Source organism: Vicia villosa, linkage group LG7, assembly GCF_029867415.1.
Source record: "Vicia villosa cultivar HV-30 ecotype Madison, WI linkage group LG7, Vvil1.0, whole genome shotgun sequence".
In the NCBI taxonomy this organism is placed as follows: Eukaryota; Viridiplantae; Streptophyta; class Magnoliopsida; order Fabales; family Fabaceae; genus Vicia; species Vicia villosa.
Genome location: NC_081186.1, coordinates 103,345,206 through 103,367,353, shown reverse-complemented (window position 1 = coordinate 103,367,353; position 22,148 = coordinate 103,345,206). Strand labels below are relative to the sequence as shown.

The 22,148-nt window shown below is 35.0% G+C and overlaps 1 protein-coding gene across 2 annotated transcripts; it reads right to left on the bottom strand.

The window, feature by feature from the left end:
* Positions 1–12,157: 12,157 nt before the first annotated feature.
* On the bottom strand, positions 12,158–21,005 carry LOC131616291 (uncharacterized). Of its 2 annotated transcripts, none has more exons than XM_058887581.1 (12): positions 20,597–21,005; positions 19,154–19,377; positions 17,844–17,911; positions 17,547–17,618; positions 16,310–16,476; positions 16,137–16,205; positions 15,971–16,059; positions 13,459–15,651; positions 13,262–13,339; positions 13,050–13,164; positions 12,797–12,847; positions 12,158–12,683 (listed from the first exon to the last, which is right to left on the bottom strand). In XM_058887581.1, the coding sequence occupies exons 1-12, from the start codon at positions 20,903–20,905 to the stop codon at positions 12,636–12,638; spliced, it is 3,483 nt and encodes a 1,160-aa protein (XP_058743564.1). In that variant the 5' UTR covers positions 20,906–21,005; the 3' UTR covers positions 12,158–12,635. The 2 variants fall into 2 exon arrangements, with proteins under 2 accessions (XP_058743564.1, XP_058743563.1); XM_058887580.1 differs by having other exon boundaries at positions 12,159–12,683; positions 16,310–16,656; positions 20,597–21,004.
* Positions 21,006–22,148: the final 1,143 nt, after the last annotated feature.

Below are 22,148 nucleotides of genomic sequence, written 5' to 3'. Positions count from 1 at the left end.
AATCACATACAACGAGAGAGTAGGTTTTTACGGTTTAACTAATTGTTATAAAAAATTAATACTCTTTTCTTAAGAAATATTTTTGCAAGAAAATAAAAAGTTTTTATGGAATATAAAAACTTTCAAAAGTATATATCTAATTTTCAGAAAATAAATAAATGTTATTTCTTTTCAAAAAATAAGAAAAAACGTCGCTAAAAATTAGTCCCTTAAAATATTATTTTTAAAGAATGGTCATTCTTAAAGTTTTTACCCACACTTTTGGTCCATAATACTAAAATGTCGCTAAAATTGTTGTTGATACCGTCACTAAGTGATAAATCGTCGTTAAGTTGTAAAAATTGTCATTAAGTTGCGGAAGAGACCAAAAATGTGGATGCAAAATTTTAGGAGTATCATTTTTTGAAGGAAATATAAATTTGAAAAGATTTAGGAGGATCACAAATATATTTAACCCACGATTAATTGATTTATTATTAAAGTGGTTATTAAAAATTGAACTAAAACATTAATGTGGTTTAGTGCACTTCATGAACCATGAACACCTCTAATTTTAATGACTCAGTGTTTGAATAATCTGAGTATAGGAAGTAATTTAATTTTTTTTTTCAAAATTTAATTAATTAATTTAAAAATAGACTTCATTAAAGTTACTAATTTATTCTGTAAAAATAAATAATTAACCTAGTAATCTATCACATATCATCATGAATAAACTTATTATTTTAATCATCACTGACACGTCTGAAAAAGTGGAGAATAAAAAATCTCAAGCAAAGTAAAATTGAAATATTAAAAAGCTAAATTTTAAAAGAGAATATCTCAATCCACCCTTGATATTCTTAGTCATATGGCGAAATTTCAATTATGCATCTGATTCCAGAGATGCACTTTAGGAAGCATATTTTTTTAATAAAATATGTTTTCTTTCAGAGGTGCATCTACGGAAGCAGTAAAAACTAGTGAACGTTTGAAAAATTCAAATTAATTGTGTTCCGTAGATGTACCTAGATGTACCTACAGAACATTCTGTTATATTTTAAATCAACTACATTTCAATCCTAAACTCCAATTTTTTTTTGTACATCAAAGTAGTGTAATTTAAAGGCAATGTAATATAGTACACCAAAAGAATACTTTGTATAAATCATCCAATTTATGTCATATACATAATCAAAATATAGTACATAATTGTAATAAAAATACAATCATCAATATAATAAAAACAATCATTACTGTGTGTGTCGGACAACATCCTCCTCCTCTCCTCTGCCTCTCGAGCCACCTCTACGTCCACCGCCTCGTCTGCCAGATACTCTGCCTCTACTGTCAAGTGCTCCACCCGTCCTGGCACGATGTCTACAGTACAAAAATTCCCCGTCTGCCACCATAATGATATCATCAAGTATACATTTGTGATCAGACCTCTTGGGAAAGAAACCACCGGCAATGTCTGCCCACGCCATCTCAAGTATCTCACGACAGTGAGGAAGAATATCCTGTGTGTGATCCAACTAAGACTGATGAGTCTACAATGTCTCCTGATGACTTGGTTTGAGCGATGATCTCTCTGCAGTAGGGATCATGTAGGGGTGTGACATCCTCTCACGGTGATCATCGTCTCACGGTGATCAACGTAGCATTCATATTGAGCATCCTCAATAGCCATGCAGTCCAGATAGTTTATGTCCGGATTCGACACCTAGTTCCCTCTAACGAGGACGAAGGCATTAGCACGCGACATAACTTCATAGCCAGACACCTCTACCCAGTTAATGATCATACGAAAACACTATTAATAACAAGCAAATTTAGAAATAATAAATTTCCACTAAGGACAAAAAAGTAATAAGTCTAAGAAATTTTACCTCTATGTTCCAGACATGTCTGGCTGTATGATCTGCATACCCTATCAATAGGGATAAATCTGAAGGCCCCTTGGATAGCCCACAGGCGCCTCAGGAGGAGGTACTGGAGGTGGCTGCTCTGACGATGCTATACACGACGCTTGATGTCGCTTCTCGTCCTGACACCAGACAACTTATTGGTTATCTGAGCTTGCTACAGGTATATAATCTTAACACGTTTTTGTGTTTTATTATATTTTACATGGCCTTGATTACTTTTATTTATACAGTGTCGGATCTACGAGCACTTCCCTCGGGTCTGTGAGCGGAGGACTTTCCGTTGTGAGGCTTCTGACCCTTATGCGATGAGGTGGAAGGCCAGACAGACCCTTCCAAGAGAGGCATCCATGATGGAGTACAAGCGGAGGCTGGATGCTCTGACGCTGGATGATGTTAATTGGACACCATATAAAGGTCATCGCTGGTTTCAGAGTCATATCCTCAGCTCCCCCGTGAGATCATGGATACAGCCGTGCGGTTCAGCAGCCTGGACAGTGTCAGGATGGATACCTGAAGTGGTTCCTCAGAGTGTGTCACCCTAGGGTCAGCCCCACATCTATCGCAACATTTGATGTTCCAGGGCCTTCAGGTGCTTGGGCTTCTTCACCATCACTACCACCACCTCCCGCTGGTGATCAGGACAGCATCCTGCTGTACATCACAGTGCACTTGGATAGTCTCATGGATCTGGTGAACCCCGATGGTGAGGTCCACAGTATTTCAGCTAGGTTGGTTGATGTTGCTCGTGAAGGACATATGTGATTTATTTTTTTATGATTGTATTATTTGTGTATATTTTGTACGAACATCTTTTTAATGACATAATCTTTTTTGCTAGTACATGTTTCGAGTACATAAAGAAAATAACATATATAACAAAAAAACATAATTAACAAACATCAGATGACAAACATAATGGTTTGAGAGTACCTGAATCTACTCTCCAGAACTCTTCAAGTACAGTACCTGAATATACTCTCCAGAACTCTTCAAGTACAGTACCTGAATCTACTCTCTAGGCCTCTTCAAGTACAGTACCTGAATCTATTCTCCAGGCCTCTTCAAGTACAGTACCTGAATCTACTCCCCAGGCCTCGTCAAGTACAGTACCTGAATCTACTCTTCAGGCCTCTTCAAGTACAGTACCTGAACATGGTCATTTCTGACAATTAGATTTGGATAGAGAAAGGTAACACAAAATTTGAATTTTCCATTAACACAGCCAGATAAATGACCATTCCATCTTTTGATATCCTACTTATCAAAATTGTCGTCTTCTAAAAAAGTGTCAAATGATTGATTCTTGAAAAATATTCAGAAAGAGAGTTCATTCATCATCTGGAAACAGCGGCGGAGGGCTTCCGACAGTACCTAGGTTCTCTGACACTGACCCAACACCTGATCAAGGTACATTACTTGTTAAGGCTCCTGTAATTTGTATATTCTTTATTCACTTAACACATATCTGACCCTTGTAATTTTCTTTTCAGAACATCTTATGGAGACAGGAAACACCAATCTTCCGACAATAGCTAGGTTCTCTGACACTAACCCAACACCTGATCAAGGTACATTACTTGTTAAGGCTCCTGTAATTTTTATATTCTTTAATCACTTAACACATATCTGACCCTTGTAAATTTCTTTTCAGAACATCTTATGGAGACAGGAAACACCAATCTTCCGACAATACCTAGGTTATCTGACACTAACCCAACACCTGATCAAGGTACATTACTTGTTAAGGCTCCTGTAATTTTTATATTCTTTATTCACTTAACACATATCTGACCCTTGTAAATTTCTTTTCAGAACATCTTATGGAGATAGGAAACACCAATCTTCCGACAGTATCTAGTTTGTCTGGCAGTGACATTGACCCAACATCTGATGAAGGTACATTACTTGTTAAGGCTCCTGTAATTTTTATATTCTTTATTCACTTAACACATATTTGACCCTTGTAAATTTCTTTTCAGAACATCTTATGGAGACAGGAAACACCAATCTTCCGACAATACCTAGGTTCTCTGACACTAACCCAACACCTGATCAAGGTACATTACTTGTTAAGGCTCCTGTAATTTGTATATTCTTTATTCACTTAACACATATCTGACCCCTGTAAATTTCTTTTCAGAACATCTTATGGAGACAGGAAACACCAATCTTCCGACAATACCTAAGTTCTCTGACACTAACCCAACACCTGATCAAGGTACATTACTTGTTAAGGCTCTTGTAATTTTTATATTCTTTATTCACTTAACACATATCTGACCCTTGTAAATTTCTTTTCAGAACATCTTATGGAGACAGGAAACACCAATCTTCCGACAGTACCTAGTTTGTCTGGCAGTGACATTGACCCAACATCTGATGAAGGTACATTACTTGTCAAGGCTCCTGTAAATTTTATATTCTTTATTCACTTAACACATATCTGACCCTTGTAAATTTCTTTTCAGAACATCTTATGGAGACAGGAAACACCAATCTTCCGACAGTACCTAGTTTGTCTGGCAGTGACATTGACCCAACATCTTATGAAGGTACATTACTTGTTAAGGCTTCTGTAATTTTGACATTCTTTATTCACTTAACACATATCTGACCCTTGTAAATTTCTTTTTAGAACTTATGGAGACAGGACCCGCACAAAGAAGAACCAACCTTACTAAAGACGAGATAGCCGAATTAGTTCGATTATTGGACCCGTACGAATCATTTATTCACTTGCATTATAAAGAACATGTTTGATAATAATAATAATAAAGCTTTTTGTTTACATTGATTTTGAATGATACAGTCGGCTGCAAGAAAATATTAAAGCTAGTGGAGTTACTGAACCTATATGCCTAGATGACCTAGTCGAGGGAATGATAAAAAAAAGAAGCAGCACCGCTTTTCAAACAAATATGTGGTATTATTACTTACAAGTTAGATTAGTATCATTTCACTAATGATTAATAAAAAGATCTGAACATCATCACTTAGTTTGAATACACCTGTTTTAATTTTATGGTGCATAGTTGTTGCTGCCCGTGGTTTACTTAGAGTTAAGCAAGAGAATGCTTATGGACCGATTTTTATCTCTAAATGATCACAAATTTGATGAAGGTTAGGTTGCCTCTCAAATCAAAACTTTATTGCAATTTCTATTCTCTTCATTGAATAATTTGAACATGCAGAGCTTTACTACTAAATTGTTATATTTAATATTTTGAGGCAGATTCACATTTTAGATAGAATTGTGATTGGTGTCCTCTGCTTGATCTGTTAATCCTACCATTAGCTTGTAGGATGAAGTTAGTCTCTTTTGTTTTTAATTTTTAGATTCCTACGACAGTTAAGTTATCATCCCATTCCAATAACCTAACCAAATATGGAATGAAATGGAAATTGGTCATTTAAAGTCTCATTATCCTCCCTTCCCGGCTTCAACCAAACATACTAGTAAAGAGGACATATCATGTATTCTTGAGTGATATGAAATACCACTCAGTCTATTACATAACATATTTTTAATTCTCTTTTTTTCAAAAAGTTGTATTTCAAAAATGATTTTTATGAAAATCTATTTGAAATAGCTTCAAAATTAAGTGATTTTTTGAAATTTTGATATCCAAATTTTTTCCCCATAAACAGATGAAATACCTAAAATCACATTTTAAGAATAACAATTTAAACAAATTTTTCATTTAAAGCTTTTATAAAAAGTTTCTTTGTAAAAAAAAATTTGGTAACACTTTAAAAATCATTTTTAAAAAAAGCCAAAACAAACGGACCCTCAATGGATTCTGGGGTATTAAAAAGTACTTGAAGCTATTGGAAAGCTTTCAACTTTGTATAGTTGGGTTTTGGTCTATGGTGTTTTATATAAACAAACTAACTACCAAACCAATGTTTCTAAACTAAGAATAACAGTAGTATTGTTCATAGAGAAAGAAAAAAAGTTCTTGCAAAATAACCTTAGAGAGGCCTTTATTCTTCCAATCTTGACTTGTAAGCAAAATTAGAAGACAATATATTACAGAAAAAATTAAATGAATATACAAAAGACAATTTATCATATGAACTTGGATCAATTCTTCAACACCATATACTGTACATTAAGAGTAGTTACATGAGTTTGTTACCTTTACCTTAATTCCTACCTAACGAATTAGATATAGGTAGTTATTGTTGTTATCTTTCATATTGATTTTATTTTTCAACTACTACTTAACTTCCACATCTTTATGAGTAAAAGAAACCATTGCCAAAACGGCTTGTAACATGATTGGCATATTCTTCATGTCCATATCTATATGTTTCGTATTTGCAAACTACTTCTAATGTGATTGGCATCATCCACAACCTGAATAAATTCATATTTCTACCTGCAAAAGTACAATTCAGTTATGCACATTTTTTATTTTCTTCGGTCAAAAGCATATATAAAAGTTCAATTTAACTATCAACTTTTCAGAAGAACAAGTTGTAACATAGAATTCAAAACTCTACCAAAATCTTTCAGTCTAAATTTCATGTTTCTAAAATCATGATTAAATTGACAGGCTATAAAGAAGAGCAGATTTCTTTTTTAACAATTCTCATACCTTCAAAAATGATGGAATTATAATTATAAGATATCATATTCTTAACACATATAACCAATGTTTTAAAAAACGTTCCTCGGTCACGACAAAACAGTGTCAGAAAATGCTGATACTTATACTAATATCCGATACCGATATTATTATTCATCCGTTTATGATAAAAAAAAACAAATAGTGATTAATTCACATGCGACGACTACAATCAGCATCACCAAGGTACCGACCGAAACTACGCTTTACGAGACTGCAACAATACCACCACCACCGCGACCTTTATTTAAAACCTTGCATATAACTAATGGCGCATAAACTCTTTATTATTGAATAAAGTAAATATAAGTATTTAGAAGTATATTACATAACTGGTTGAAGGGAATGATACTCTTTGAGTTAGTGAAGTTCCAGTTGTCAACGACACATATTGTATTGTTGGATTTGGTTCAACCATGTGTCTAAAATATATTTGGTCTTCATAGTCTTACCCATACCTCTGCGCTGGGTGATATAACTGACATGGAAAAAATATATTAATAACAAAAACAAATTATAAAATAATGTTGGAACATCTTGGTATGATAACAACTTAAAGGGAAAATTGGAATGAAGTATTGACTTTAATTGGACAATACATGAGCATAAGAACTAATATAGAAAGTGAATTTGGAAGAGTTCATTTTAGTCCTACATAAAAAGGTACACAATATTAGTAGTGTATATATATATTTCAACTTGGTCAAATGGGTTGGGCCACAAGGAGTACCTAATTTTGTAACGGAGTGATGACACACTACCAAGCATCTTGACACACACGCACATGTCGCCGTTCGTCCGACGCGGTTCGATTCGGTCTAATACATTAATTATTGCAAAAATGTCATTTTTTTGTCCCTTAACTATACCCCAAGGTCCATTATAGTCCCTTATCTTTAAAAAGTGTCAAAGTGGTCCTTTAATTGTTAAAAAAGGACCACGTTTGTCCTTTCCGTCCAAAAGGCGTAAAAGGGCGTTTCTTTTGTATACGTGGCAGGTGATGTGGAATGTTATAAACATCTTCTCCAACCTTATGCTCTCCATCGTTCTTTCCATTCTCTTTAACCCAGATTCCCCCAAATTCTAGGGTTCAGTATTTTTCTTCCTGTCTCAATTCTAAAATTGATTTTGGAAAATAAAGCAGACATCATCAACAAACTCAGAACAGTGTTCATATGACTCGAATATGAAGAGCAATGGTGGTTTAGCTGGAAATTTGCGATGGAAACTCATATGTGGCTGTGGAGACATAGCTCTGTTCAAAGGGCTTCAACTGTCACGAATTTTGGAAAGTAATTTTGGGGTTGTCGTCATTACAAGGTAAAAAAGAAATTTAATTGCTTTTTCATCACATGTTTGTGTTCTGATTTAAGCGAATGTTGAATAACACAAGTTTAACCTAAACAGGCTGTGGATTTTTTCAATGGTTCTATGATGATGTGGTGGATGATAAAGACCAGTTTATAAAAATGCAAAATAGTGGGATGGAGAAACTTCAAAATGAACTTGATGCAGCAAAATTGGAGTTGGTATCTTTAAAAGCAACAAACGATAGACTGAAACAAAAGACAAGGGAGTTACAAATTTAAATGAAGGAGATGATTAATTATGGAAAAAATTGGAAAAGGATGTTCTGTATTGTTTTAGTTTTGGTCATCTAGAGAATGCTATAATAATTGTATCATTTTCAATTAGTATGTTTTAGTTGTAATATCTGTAATGAATTTTGTTGTTAACCATGGAAAATAATTGTTATGAATTAAGGATTTCAGTTACACGTAATGACTGTGTTTTCATTTACAGTCATACCAGTTAAACAATCAACAATAACAGTTAATTATAAGGTACAAAACACCATATATTATAGGTCCAAAACACCATATATTTTAGGTCCAAAACACTTGACATTACAATTGCAAAATGTATCAAACATTACAGGTCCAAAACAACATATATTACAGGTCCAAAACAACAAAGATGCTTATAGGTCCTAAACCTTTACATTACAGTTGCAAATAAACCTGATATTACATGTCCAAAACACAACATAACTATCTAAAACATAACACAAAGTAAGTATGACACTAAGGTTTCCATTTTGGTGTGGCTCTCTTAGTAGGTGTTGTCCTTCTTGTTGTTGGACCTACAACAATTTTTGCTGCAGTCAATTCGGTTGTTGGACCAGGTGGGACAAAAGGTGCATTTGGCCTTCTAACTGCCAACTTCTTTGATTTGAGAGTAATCTTCTTGGATGCTTGAGAAGGAGCAGGCTGAGATGCTTGTATAGGAGTTGCTTGAGATGATTGAGAAGGAGCAGCCTGAGATACTTAAGAAGGAGCAGCCTGAGATGCTTGTCCTGGAGTTGCTTGAGATACTTGTGAAGGAACAGCCTGAGATGCTTGTGAAGTAGCTTGCTGAGTTATTTGTGCAGTAGTTTGTTGAGTTATTTGTGCAATAGTTGATGGTACCTTGCAAGTAAGCTTGTTGTGTCCTTGTTTCTTACATCTACTACACTTTACATTGAATTCAGTTCTACTCATCTTTTTATCAGAACCATCTATTTCACCTTGCTCTAAAATCCTCCTTTTTTTGGCCTTCCTGACATTTTCCTATATTGGGGTGCCAGAACATCAGGATACTCTGTTCTCACCCATAGGTTTGAGCCATTAATTGGAAAAATGATAGGCTTGTACACTTGCATATATCTTGATTTTTGTAATAATCAGGAATGTAATCATCAATCTTCTTATTCCTACTTTTTATTGCTAATAGTGAATGAACACAAGGGAGGTCTGTCAGCTCTCATCTTTTGCATGAACAATTCTTTTCCTTCAGATTGACTGTAAATTTTTCTATAGAGTTTTACAAATTCCTCATTTCAAAAATAAACTCATCAGACATCCTAATACACATCATGTGCTTGTATGCTTCTCCATTGAGCTTTTTCATTATTTTCATCTCTCTTTCCCGAGCTTGGTAGTAAGTTGACTTGGTTGCTTTCCATATAATTTCCTTTAGCTTTTTTTCAAGATACCTCTTCCTAAAGTTGATGTAGATATGCCTAACACAAAATCTTTGTTCAACTCTAGGAAGCAGTTCTTCTATTGCAGGCAATAACCCCTAAGTCATCAAATTTATAACATGAGAAATTATATAATGAAAATGGTGTATTAAATGAAAATTTAAAATAGAGTCATACCTTTTGTTGATCAGAAATGAAAGTGTATGTGAGGCACTCTTCTCTACCACCAAGATCAGCAATAAGCAACTCCAAGAACCATGTCCAGCAATCCTTGTTTTCACTCTCCACCACTGCATATGCTATTGGTAGCATTTGATCATTGGGTTTATCTGCCTATGGCTGCAAGTATTTGACCTCCACAAAGGCCTTTCAAAAAACATTCATCAAGTCCTATGAAATGTGTGCTTAACTTGAAGCTTTCCTTACAAGCTGCCAAGCATATGTACAGCCTCTTGAAATGCAATTTCTGAACATCACTACCTTCTTGTGCAGGTTGAACACCCACTTTAACAGTTGACCCTGGGTTAGATCTTAGTAACTCATGTGCATAGTCATATACCCTTGCGTAATCTCCTAGAAATGACCCATCAACCATGTCTTTGGCTACAAACCTAGCCCTTATAGTCTTGGTTTTGTTGACCCTAACATTCCACTTCTTCTTAAAATTTTCCTTAATGTCCTTAAGCTTCATTATAGGGTTGGTTTTAAGTAAATTTTGTAACATCTTGCTCATCCATTTTGTCTTCAACATCTTCACATTATACTCTCTACTGCAACTATGAGTGTCTACTACTTTTCTTAGTTGTCATGAATCCTCAGTAGGCAACTTAGCACAATAAGACTCCCATTCACATCCATACTTACACCTAACCCTAACCCTTATCTTGTCATTCTTAATGAACCTTAAATCATTGCCAAATTAGACTGCATAAGTGGTAATTGCTTCCTTGAAATCTTCTTTTGTACTAAAATAGGTTCCCACTTCTCATTTGTAATTGGACATATCCTTTTGAAGCTTGAAAATTGGATACTTCTTTCTCCTTGCTCTACAGTTATCATCACTATCACAGTCATTTCCAAGATCCTCACTATCATTATCACTTCCTTTACTATCTTCCTTGTTTTCATCACTCTTTTCTTTACCTTTTTTTCTTTTCACTTGTTCATCATCTTCAATTTCATAGTCAAGTAAGTTACCCTCTTCCTCTCCCAATTCAGTACCATACTCGTTAGAGTCATCATCAAATACTATCTCTATTACACTATCATAATCGAATTTGCATCATCAGAATTATCATCATCATTAGTCAGTCTTACATCATCATAATCAACCTCACCAGCCCTTTCTCCAATATCATCATTTTCAACCTCAACAACAACTGGTCCATTAACATCAGTTCCTACTGCATTATCATCAGTTCCTATTGGTCCATTATCATTGGTCCTCACATCATCTTCTCTTACATAATTGGTCCTCTCCTCATATTCCTTCAACATCTCCTTAATCTCTACTTTTGTCTCATCTATTTTAGACTATGCCCTAGATAGACGCGAAGAACAAAGATTTTAGAAAGATGGGATTCAAAACAAAACATAAATTTCAGACCTAACTACGTTACTAATAAAGATGCAGAAACTTACCTCTGATGAAGGTCGTCTTCGCTTTCACCTTGAATGTCGTATTCGTCTTCATTCGCATAAACTTCAACTTGGAGATTCGTCAATGATAAAAAATGTAAAATAAATTTGAAAATGATTTAACATGTTTCAAACATGTAAAATAAATTTTCCGATGCATAATAAAAACTATTTTGAGCACTAAAAAAATGTATATGACATAGAATTCATATACTTAAGATGATGAACAAGATCTTGTGAATCAAGTCATATCTTCATAGATCTTTTTATCTTATTAAATTTTATTTATTCACCTAAAAAATTATTATTATTTAAAAAGTAAAACTTCTAATAGTAACATAATTTATCCAAAAAAAAAAAAAATGAATTCTACTTGTAAAATTTGTCGATAGAGAAATGTGAATTGCTTAGCATTTCTAATAATTCAAAATTGTAAGAAATTTAGACTGCAAAATAAAAGACTGTAATCTGCTTTATGATTAAAAAAATACTAATTAAAGGGTTAGCAAGAATTAAAATAAAATGGGAATAATTTTAATAAAAGTGAAGTGAGATAAAGTATTTTGTATGCAGAAAGCATGAGAAAAGGAAAAAAAAAAAGGATAAAGGAGTAAAAAAACATTTTTCTTTATTGTTCTTCTATAGAAAAAAGTTGAATAGAAGGACAAAAAAAAGTAATATTTTTGTAAAAAGACAAATATCTCAACTAAAAATGACTAGTGCAAAAATTACAGATGTTATATGCTCAAATTGCTTGAAAAAATAGGTAGAGAATTACATTCAATCAAAAAATTAAGTTTGATCCACCTTAAAGACAATCGAGTTATAGTTAAAGTATAATCCTACTCTTTTATTTTAGGTCAAATATATTATTTGATATATTCAAATAAGATACTTTTTAATAAATTTTAAATCAAGCTCTATTTACTTTTCAGCACTATTTGTGCACATATTATTCTATAATTAATCTATATGTCCTAAAACTCTTTCTCTATTCATCAAAATACCTAAACCCTTCCAAAGTTTGATAATAAGTTAAGGGTTAAACACATAATAAATTAATGATCAAACATAGTTCAATGAAGCTTGCCCTTTTCTAAGGACTTGAGAATCAGTCTCAAATTGTCTCACATTTCTCCATAATGTGGAGGCTGAAGAAACCTCAATTTGTTTGACAAGAAAAACAGTACAATACAACATTTATCCAGATGTGCAAAAATTGCAGGCTAGGCCAACAAAATGACATACCTATGCATAAAAGTAAATAAATTTTATTTATGTACAAGTATACGGCTCTACCAAAATTTGTACTAAAAACTAAACCACATGCAATCTGCACAAAAATCCATCTAACACATGTACTTCATGTATTACCCCAAAAGTTCCAACACTTTGATAAACAGGTTCCAATTTTATGTAAATAGTATTCTTGAATTCTCAGTCTCTATATGACTCAGCAAAGTCTTGGATCCTTTGTTTAATATTCTGCAAGAAGAGGAAAAAGAAGTGTCATAAGCACATAACAACTATGAAGAAAAAAGTTTCATAATTTAATTTAAAAAATCCAGATCAAGATCCGAAAATATATAAATAATTACCGCCAATTCTTCATGAAGCACAATAAATATTCTCTTCAGTCTCTTGTGTCTCTGTAATTCACATTATATCAAGGTTTAGAAAATAGATACCGTACTTAATATAATGAGAAGATTACGATTAGGAATTAGGTAGCACAAGAATATCCAAAATATAACTTTTCAATATTTGAGCTCTAATCAAATATAGCAAACGTGAATACTACATGATGCAGTATTTAGTCTATATGCATAGGTGAAAACAAATAAAACATACCGATCCGCATCGCCTATAGGATTCCTTAATCTGTTCTGCAATGTTGTCGTATCCATCCATATCTCCCCTGCTTTTAGCGTATTCTAAATCATCGCCAAATTTCTGAAACTCAATCCTGCAAATGGATAAGATGTTAGACAAAATATCAGACAAGTAATTAAAATACACACATGAACTGAAAAGCACAGAATTTTAATCATTAGACTATTTACTTGTAATCCTCCAAAATCTTGTTCAAAGAGAGGTAACTTTCGTATTTATCTTGGTATTCCTGCACATATTCTTTGTATCTAGCATTGGATAGAAAACATGTATCAGAACAAACAAACAAAAAAGCAATAAAGGCAACAGAACCCTAGCATAACGTCACACTAACTACTACAAAAGAAAATAAAGAGTAGATGCTTACTGGGAGAATGTTGTTATAGCTCCCTTTAATTCAGGTTCCTCCTTGTCATACTTTGAATAAGAGCAACTATTTTCATCAGAGGAAGATTCTCTCTTCTTTTGGTCACTATTATTTCTATCTGCAAATATTGGATCCTTTCTTCCATCAGCCACCTCTTCAAATGAATTAGGTGTTTGTCTTTTACTCTCTTTCGCAGGGTAGGAAACCACTCCACGTTTTGTCTCTTGCTTTGATCCATTTGCAGACGCTCTTCTATTGCTTTCACTGCGACCGTCCAAATCAATATCATGGTTTATGCCGGACTCATTATTTCTAGACTTGGTACTCATATCTGATGGTTTGTTCTGAGATCCAATGTCTGCATTATCTGCTTTCAAATGTTGCGAATGAGTTTGCATAACTCTAGAATGAGACTTTGTTGAATCTTCAAAATGATAATCTACATTTTTTTTGTTTGTGTTTTCCAAATTGCTAGGAAAACCGGAATTTATGAACGCCGAGGATGGCTTTCCAGAATCTAATGTTGTTTTCAATGAAGGTTTTACTTTAGTCATATTTGAATTCAGGTCCTCTAGAGTGTTTGATCTGTTTTCCATATGTTTAAACGAACCTCTTCGCTCAAATTCCTTTGCAACGATGGTTTCATCAGGAGTGGACTCGCGAAGTTCTCCCAACTCCAAGTCTGAATGCTCTCTCTGAAGCGAGATACCTCGCCCATTAACAGCAGGGGACTTATTAAAACCAGTTCTGTAGTTATCCTTAGGTGAGGTTCCCAAATATGACTGTGTACCTTGTCGGCCTTCCTTTAACTTACCAACCATTTCACTTTGTTTTTGGTAATTAGAATCCATGGGTAATTGTGACTGCTTACTTCCATTATTATCATCCCAGGAACTCCTGGGGACTTTTTTCCCAGAGGCATAAATATCTTCCTTTTGAGCATCTCTATGAGATATATTTTCCTGCACATGAGAAGCTTCACGTGCACGGGAGTCCTTTCCTGAGTGTTTTCTGTTGTGCCTTGTGCTTCCACCGAGTTTGTCTGATTTTTCCAATGGATAGGAAGGGTTTCCTAGAGGGCTTTGGTCAAAGGACCTTTGACCTGTCTGTGGTAAATCTGAATTAGAATTTCCAGGCAATGCTCGATTGTATCCTTTCTGGAAACCAAGATTGGTGTTTCCTTGTCTGTCAGCTCTATTCCCCATTTGTATATTAGGACCTTTACCAGTGTCTTCGGTAAATTCAAAAGGAGAAAAATTTCTTGAGTTTCCAAATTTTTGCACATCTGCACCCGGAGAATATGACTCACGAGTCGAGTTTCTTGCTTTCAAATTCTTTGTACCTTCGAACTTCTCATCGATGTTCTTCAATTCAGAACCCCTCTTATGTGTATCTTTAGATAGCTTATCAGAGCTGTCAGAATGTTCGTTCCTAGAGCTATCTTTGACTTCACTTTCCCTTTCATCAAATAAACTCCCTATATAATTTTTGCGCTCCTGTAGCTGTTGATAATCAGGTGAAAAAGGCTCTGCCTCTTCTGCATATTTGCCAACTCTATCAGAAATACTATCTGTAGTTAACCCCATTTGAGCTCTCTGTTCCTCTGGCGAATCTTTTTCAATATCAACTGCATCAAATTCATTACCATCTTCCTTCTCATCAAACTCATTCTGCATAGATCTTCCATCAGGAGATTTTTCTGGAATGGGTAAGGAAATCTTTTGATCGTAGGTTTCCACTTTGAGCTTTGGCTCTTTTTCATCATCACTCAAAATATCTACATCCTCATCAGAACCCTCCAATCCCTCCTTGCTGCTGGAAGACACGTCACTTTCACTGTCACTGCTACTCCCACTCCCTGATCCGGCAGGACTCTTACTTCTGCTCCTGCTGTCGCTTCCACTGTCACTACTGTTACTCTCACTGTCACTGTCACTTCCACTAGCACTGGAGCTGCCTGCCCTCCCTTCACTATAATCAGAACCTTTTTTGTCACCAAATAAATCAGGTGAAGCATGTTGCATATCAATTTTTTCCAATATGTTTGATTCCTCTCCCACTTTGGATTTTACTTGTATTGTTTCCTCCAAATCATCATTTGGAACTTTCTCTTCGAAACCTCCCTGTGGAGCTGATATCTGATTATGAAACTCTTCATGGGCAGGTGTTTGGTTCTGATTTTCTACAGGCGAACTGTACAAACATAAAATTTAAAGAGAATGAGAGGAAGAGATAATGCAGTATTAGATTTGATTTTTAAGAAACTGATGCAAAAGATACAAAGCCTGGTAGCTATTAGACTATTTATTATACAACTCGTCAAGCTTGTATTATAATCCACTAAAAACTTATAAGCATTGCAACAAACTAAAGAAGATTCTAAAATAGCTCAAAAAGGACATACATGTACACAATCAAACTACGAAAGTACACCTTAAATAAATTACAGGCCCAAAAAAGAAACACATGCAGTACTGGTATCCAATGATAACATTGTGAAAATAACAGGTACCTTCCCCTTTCAGTCGGAGGTTTCTTGAAGCTTTCCGGATCCACCGCTGGCTTTAAAATATATCGTCCAGGGGACTGGTATTTTGCAATCTGAAGTTCAAGATCAAATGAGAAATAAGATCACATGTGTATCATAAAACAATATCCTCAAGATTCCAACCACTTACTTTTTTCAGAATTGGTTCAAGATCCTTTAAGGAACTTGGAAGTGTGTCACTGACTGCTTTCTCCAAGGCCTATAATCAAAATAAGAAAGCAATTAGATGAAATTTGGTTAATCACAGCGTTGAGTACAGGCCTAAGAAGTAAGAATAACTACATATTTGATTTTCTACAGCACCTTAAAAGTCATTCCGTTAGGTTTATCCTTTAGGAGAGAAATTAACATGCTCTGCAAATCTATTGGGTTGGATCCATTATTCCCTTTGCCTCCTGGTTTGGCCCTAATAGCATTGCTTGTCCTGGTAGGGACTTCTTTCTCAAAGACAGCATTGGTATCTTGCTTGTCTGTCATTTGTGATGGCACAGGATCATCAATAATTTTAGAGATATTTACAGCTCCCCGTGGAGAGGAAGAAGGAGCAAAGTGATCAGGTGACGATGGAAGAGGAGAAGAACGTTTTCCCTTGGCAGTAGTATTTGTTGACATCAATCCAGATCTATTGGAGGTTTTTGGGGGACCTCCAACTATAAAAAAGTTCCAGACATTTCATATAAACTATTAGAATAAACAGAGTTATAGTTATTTAGACAGTACTTTGTATTAGCTAAACAGGATAACTAACTCTGTAACCAACTGTGCTGAGTCAGTTACAACATTTCATATAAACTATTAGAATAAACAGAGTTAGTTATTTAGACAGTACTTTGTATTAGCTAAACAGGATAACTAACTCTGTAACCAACTGTGCTGAGTCAGTTACAGCTCCCTATATATAGCTTTAGGAAAGCTATTGTAATAATCATGAATGCATTTCTACAGAAACACAATACTCAGTTTAGCCTCTCTGAATTTTAGAAGAAGAATTATTCATCTTCTTCAAGTATCTTATATAAACTATATGAGCTTATGCGCAGTTTAGGCCTAAACCACATTTTTTAACATGGTATCAGAGTCAGGTAAAGCCGGTAGGCCACCTGCTATTAGGTTTCCGCTATCGGGTAAGTCAATTTTGAGTTAGGCCTAAATCACATTTTTTAACATGGTATCAGAGTCTCGTTTAAGATATGTGGATCGCCTACTATCACGTTTCCATTACCGAACAAGTCGGTTTTGTATGGATGAATTAGGCCTAAACCACGTTTGTATCAGAGCCTGGTTTAAGATCCGGTGGACCACCTACTTTCAGGTTTCCGCTCTCGGGTCACCCACCATTTATTTCCACACTTCAAATGTTCAGTCTTAGGCGTGAGGGGGTGTGTTAAGAGTTTCACATCATACAATATATGGCCTGAACAAACCGGTTTTATAGGGATGAGTTAGACCCAACCACATTTCTTAATAGCTTTCAATACTTCTATGTAATGTCATCTTACTATTGATTTAAAATGTGTTGAAAAGATGTAAATGTTAATACCTTGAAGAGTTTCCACTTTCCTTTTCTTAAGAGCAGCATCTCTCTTTTTATTGAAATTTTTCCATGTTGTAGCTAGACAAAGGAATCACGGGGCTATTTAATTAGATAGTTCAAACATAAAAATCGTTAAACCAAATAAACATAAAGTACAAGTCTATGGCAGAACAAAATAGTGAGAATGGTGATAAGAAGATAACAATACCCAACACCATCAAGAATTTTTTTCAAGTTTCTTGGCCCAATGACACAATAAAATAGCAACCGGAAATTATAAATTTTAAAACTCAGGAAAATTACCCTCAACAGCTACCATCGCCTTTACATTGCTCTGCGCAGACAGGTTTCCAGGCTCCAGGACAATGGCTCTATCATGAGAACATAATAAATGATTAATTGGACTATTGTCACTATGGAAAGTAATATCAGAAAGAAAAATAATAATCAGTGGGTTCTGTAAAAACTAAGCAGCCGATTTTGACTTTTAACCCTAGAAATAGAACAGTTCTGAACCAAGTCTTTTTCCGGCCAAATGGAAGATCACAATCTCATCAATAGTTCATTTGCTTTTCAAAAATTGAAGTGTTAATTGTGCATTATTGGTATTGTATATTGTAACATTACATAGTAGCAAATTGATAGTACGGTACAGTAGAGCAGAGAAACAGGTACCGCCAAAGGAAATTAATACTGATGGTTACTCCTATCCTTCAGTCTGAACTCTGAATCAAGAAGATTGCAGAACCAATAGGAAATGTTACAGCAAAAATGTCAAGGACAAATCTTCTCTAAACTCCAAGGATTCGAGAATCCAAGCCCTTCCACTAACTCCACACCCAAAATCAGTCTACACCCAAGAATTTCTAGTCCTATTATTTATATTCTGCCATTTCCATCCCTTTTCCTGATTCTATTTGAGCTCCCACCACTAATCAATTCATTCAGAAGATACAACTAACTAAGCACGAGGACAGCTGCCAACTGCTTGGTTGTCAAAAACAGAAACTGACACCGGTCATATCCCCCGACAACGGTTGCTGCTATTTCGCCTAGCATAAATATTTTTGACGGGGGTCTGTTTAAAGAAATTCATAATTCTTCTCAATCAACATGAATCCACCAACCTAAGTACAAGTAATCTAACACATGATACTTTTTATTAAATAACCAAAATATGGGCGGCAAAGTTTTGAACAAAATAGAAATCCTTTGTGATGATAGCAAAGAGTGGCATTTCAACATTACCATCAAGACTAAAAAACTAAGCTTCAAAGTTATTGCCCTAGCAGTTGATTGACACTTTTACATGATTGTGTGTATATTGATTGTTTTCTATTGCAAAAACCCTAAAAAAAATAATAATAATTGAATACGAGTGCAATACTTTGACGGAATTTCACTAGTTACCATCTAAAAAATATTATAAGATAATTATCACCAAATATATCATGTCTATTTTCTCATTAAAACATGCCAAATTCAAGCCGTGATAAATTAACAATAAAAAGGAAAGAGAGACTGAGAAATCCACAAGGTGAAAACAAGGTTTACAAAGGGCATAGTGCAAAAGATTAAGTGAGTGACAATAAGTAAGGAGTGCGTGACAATACTTGCGTGACTTGAGCTTGCGTTCGGCTTCCTCTGACCGCATTTTGACGTGATTTTTTGTTGATTCGTCCAAGATACGCTGTACATTCACTTTGCGCCAGGCACACCCAGATTCAACAAGCAAACCATTTCCATCTACACCACTTTGGCGCTGTTCATAAATATCACATAGATCACCGTCCTTCGACCATGTAAATCTGAACTCCTTCCCACCAACGTCGATAATCTGGTACGAAGAAAAAACCACGGGCCTATCAAACTACATATAAACAATTTCATACACAAAGGCAAACACGCCAAAACGAAAGACAGTAGATAGGAACTACTATGCAATGGTATATTTATATTAATCTCAAACAAAAAGTTCATATCATATGGAAAACTATCAAATTAGGTACATCATTCAATGACTAGCTTATTTTCTTATTATTATTAATAAAATACTAAACAAATATTTCAATCTAGATTCGGATTTACTGTAAACCATGTATTTGGCCACATATCCACCGCTGATTGTAACGCATAATATGCACGTGTGGTGAATATTAACACTACTCCTCTTTTGGTGCCACCAACCTCCCGCCACGTGCGATAAAGAGATGGGCCGAACCCATTTTTGAGCACATCATAAGCAACTTGTCACGCATTTACATGTTTGGATACAGAATATGAAGCGTCAAACACGGGTTTTTTTCTTATCAAGACTAATTTAGGTAACACATTATATTAGGTTTGCTATATTAGACGTGACTCATCTTTACAAAAGTGGGCAGTAAGGTGAGGAGTGTCACTCTTTATAAACTATTTTTAGGCCTTATCTCTTTTTCGAATTCGGGTATTCTACAATGCACCTTCTCGATTTCAATCAAAATTGTTTTGCCACTGAACCTTAATTCGACTACAATAGATTAAAAATTATTTTTGCAATTAACAATTAACATTAGGCTAAAAAATTTACTCCAAGTTTTCGACGGAAAAAAAAATTAAAACACAATCACTTCACTTCAAACTAGCTCTTTAACAAATCAATTATACAAACCAAGTTGATTCAGAATCACATTCGGCAAAATTCAACCAAATAAAGTCTAATTCCACGACTAGAAAACCTACGAATCAGCCTAACTCCACAACCCCAACCCGTGACCTATGAATAAAAGCAACTAAAATAATTCAAACATGAATGACTTCAGTGCAAACTAGTTTATAAACTAATCAGTTTTGCATAATCAAGTTGATTCATACTCACATTTGGCAAAAACTAACCCAAATAAAGTCTAATTCCACAACCCAAACTATGAAAATAACAAATTAGCATTTGATTACACAAATTAATACTTCAAAATGCAACTACAACAATCAGATAAAACTAAAAACTAAAAACCATTAAACAATTCAAAACTAAAATAACCGAAAGTATGGGAAAATAGCAAGAACGAGAACCATACATTTCCATTGGGATTATTCGGATTAGGGTCATATTTCATACTGGCAGTGCCACCTTGTGCTTCCACGCGCTTGATCTCTTCGATAAGGTCCGGCGCCAGCCTTATGATCATAGAGAAAGCAGGTGGATTGCTGCCGGATACAAGGCTGAAAGTCTCCTCCACCGCCGGCGGGGTTTTCCGGGCAGAGCCACCGAGGGAGAGACGGGAGCTGGAGGAGGAAGGCGGACGGTGAGGCGGCGGAGGGGGGAAGGACGAACTGAGGCGTTTGGGGCCGGCGCGGCCCATTTTGGAGGAGGGTCCGCCGTACATGGTGGTGGAATTGACTTGTCCTCCGACTACGACCGGATGATGATGAAATTGAAACCTATTATCTATTTTATGTATTTTTTTTTTAGGTTTAAATCATTTTATAAATCTTTTCTATGTATTTTAGGTTTATAATGTAATTTTACTCTTTGGTTTTTCTTATTTGTATTGGTATATTTGCCGTAATAATTATATTTAAACTGTTTTTTTATAAGTCACAGAGATCTTGTAATGGTATCACTCTAACTTTTATTTATTTTTTTAGATTTGTATTGTATGTTTTTTACATTATATTTTATATTTTATTGAAATCAAGAGTTTTGACATGACTAAAAAGAATTCTTATTAAGAACTGATTTTGAAGTGTATGTGATTTACATATAGTCAATGATCTATGTAATTTCTTGAATAGTTTTTTTATGTGAACCAAATTTCATTAAAGAGAAGAAAGCATTACAGACATTACAGGGTCTTCAACACGAACACCCCCTAACCATTTCTTGACCCAAGCTGTTTTCCCCAATTTACTAAGTTGTGGGCATCAATATTACAATTTCTGCTAATAAACATAATAGAAGATACACTAAAACTTTTAAGCAGCTCACGGCAGTCTGCCGCAATAGGTTCAATCATCGCAAACTTTTGGATGCCATTAATGCAGTCCACCACCAACAGCACGTCTGACTGAACCAAAACCTTCTCAACCTTCAAATCCCTTGTCAGCCTAAGACCCCATCGGATAGCCAAAATCTCCGCAACCGTTGGTTCCACCGTGATCATTTATCTGCTGCAAGCCGCGAGAGGAATACTCTGTTGAAGCCTCCTAAACACACAGCCAAAAGCCACAGTACCATCCACAAAAACGCCGGCATCAATCTGAATGATCTATGTATCGCTGCAGCAAATATCCTCCTGTTCCATCGCCACGGCTGGTTTGCCTTTTGCCACACCAAATCTGTGAATAGTTAAGTATAGATGGTGGATGAAATGAGTGATTTTGTTGAAAATAGTTGAAAATAAGTTGGAGATTGAAGATAAGAGTGTACCAATTCATGATTATATTAACTATGTGATTAGAATCAATTTCAACCATTACATAAGTTAGATGTATCTCTCTAGTCATTTGGATATTAAAAAGAATGTCATGTAGCTTTGCAAAAAGAATATTTTATGTTCCAAACTTTCTTAAAAGACGTTTTAATAAATCGACTGTGATGATTGTGAATGATATCACCATAAGTAAACT

Coding starts and splice junctions, on each gene's coding strand:
- LOC131616291 (XM_058887580.1), bottom strand. CDS start 20,905: ATGTACGGCGGACCCTCCTCCAAAATGGGCCGCGCCGGCCCCAAACGC. Junction 13,340..13,458: donor GCTATAACAACATTCTCCCA/GTAAGCATCTAC, acceptor ATCCAATGCTAG/ATACAAAGAATATGTGCAGG. Junction 13,165..13,261: donor AAGATTTTGGAGGATTACAA/GTAAATAGTCTA, acceptor ATCCATTTGCAG/GATTGAGTTTCAGAAATTTG.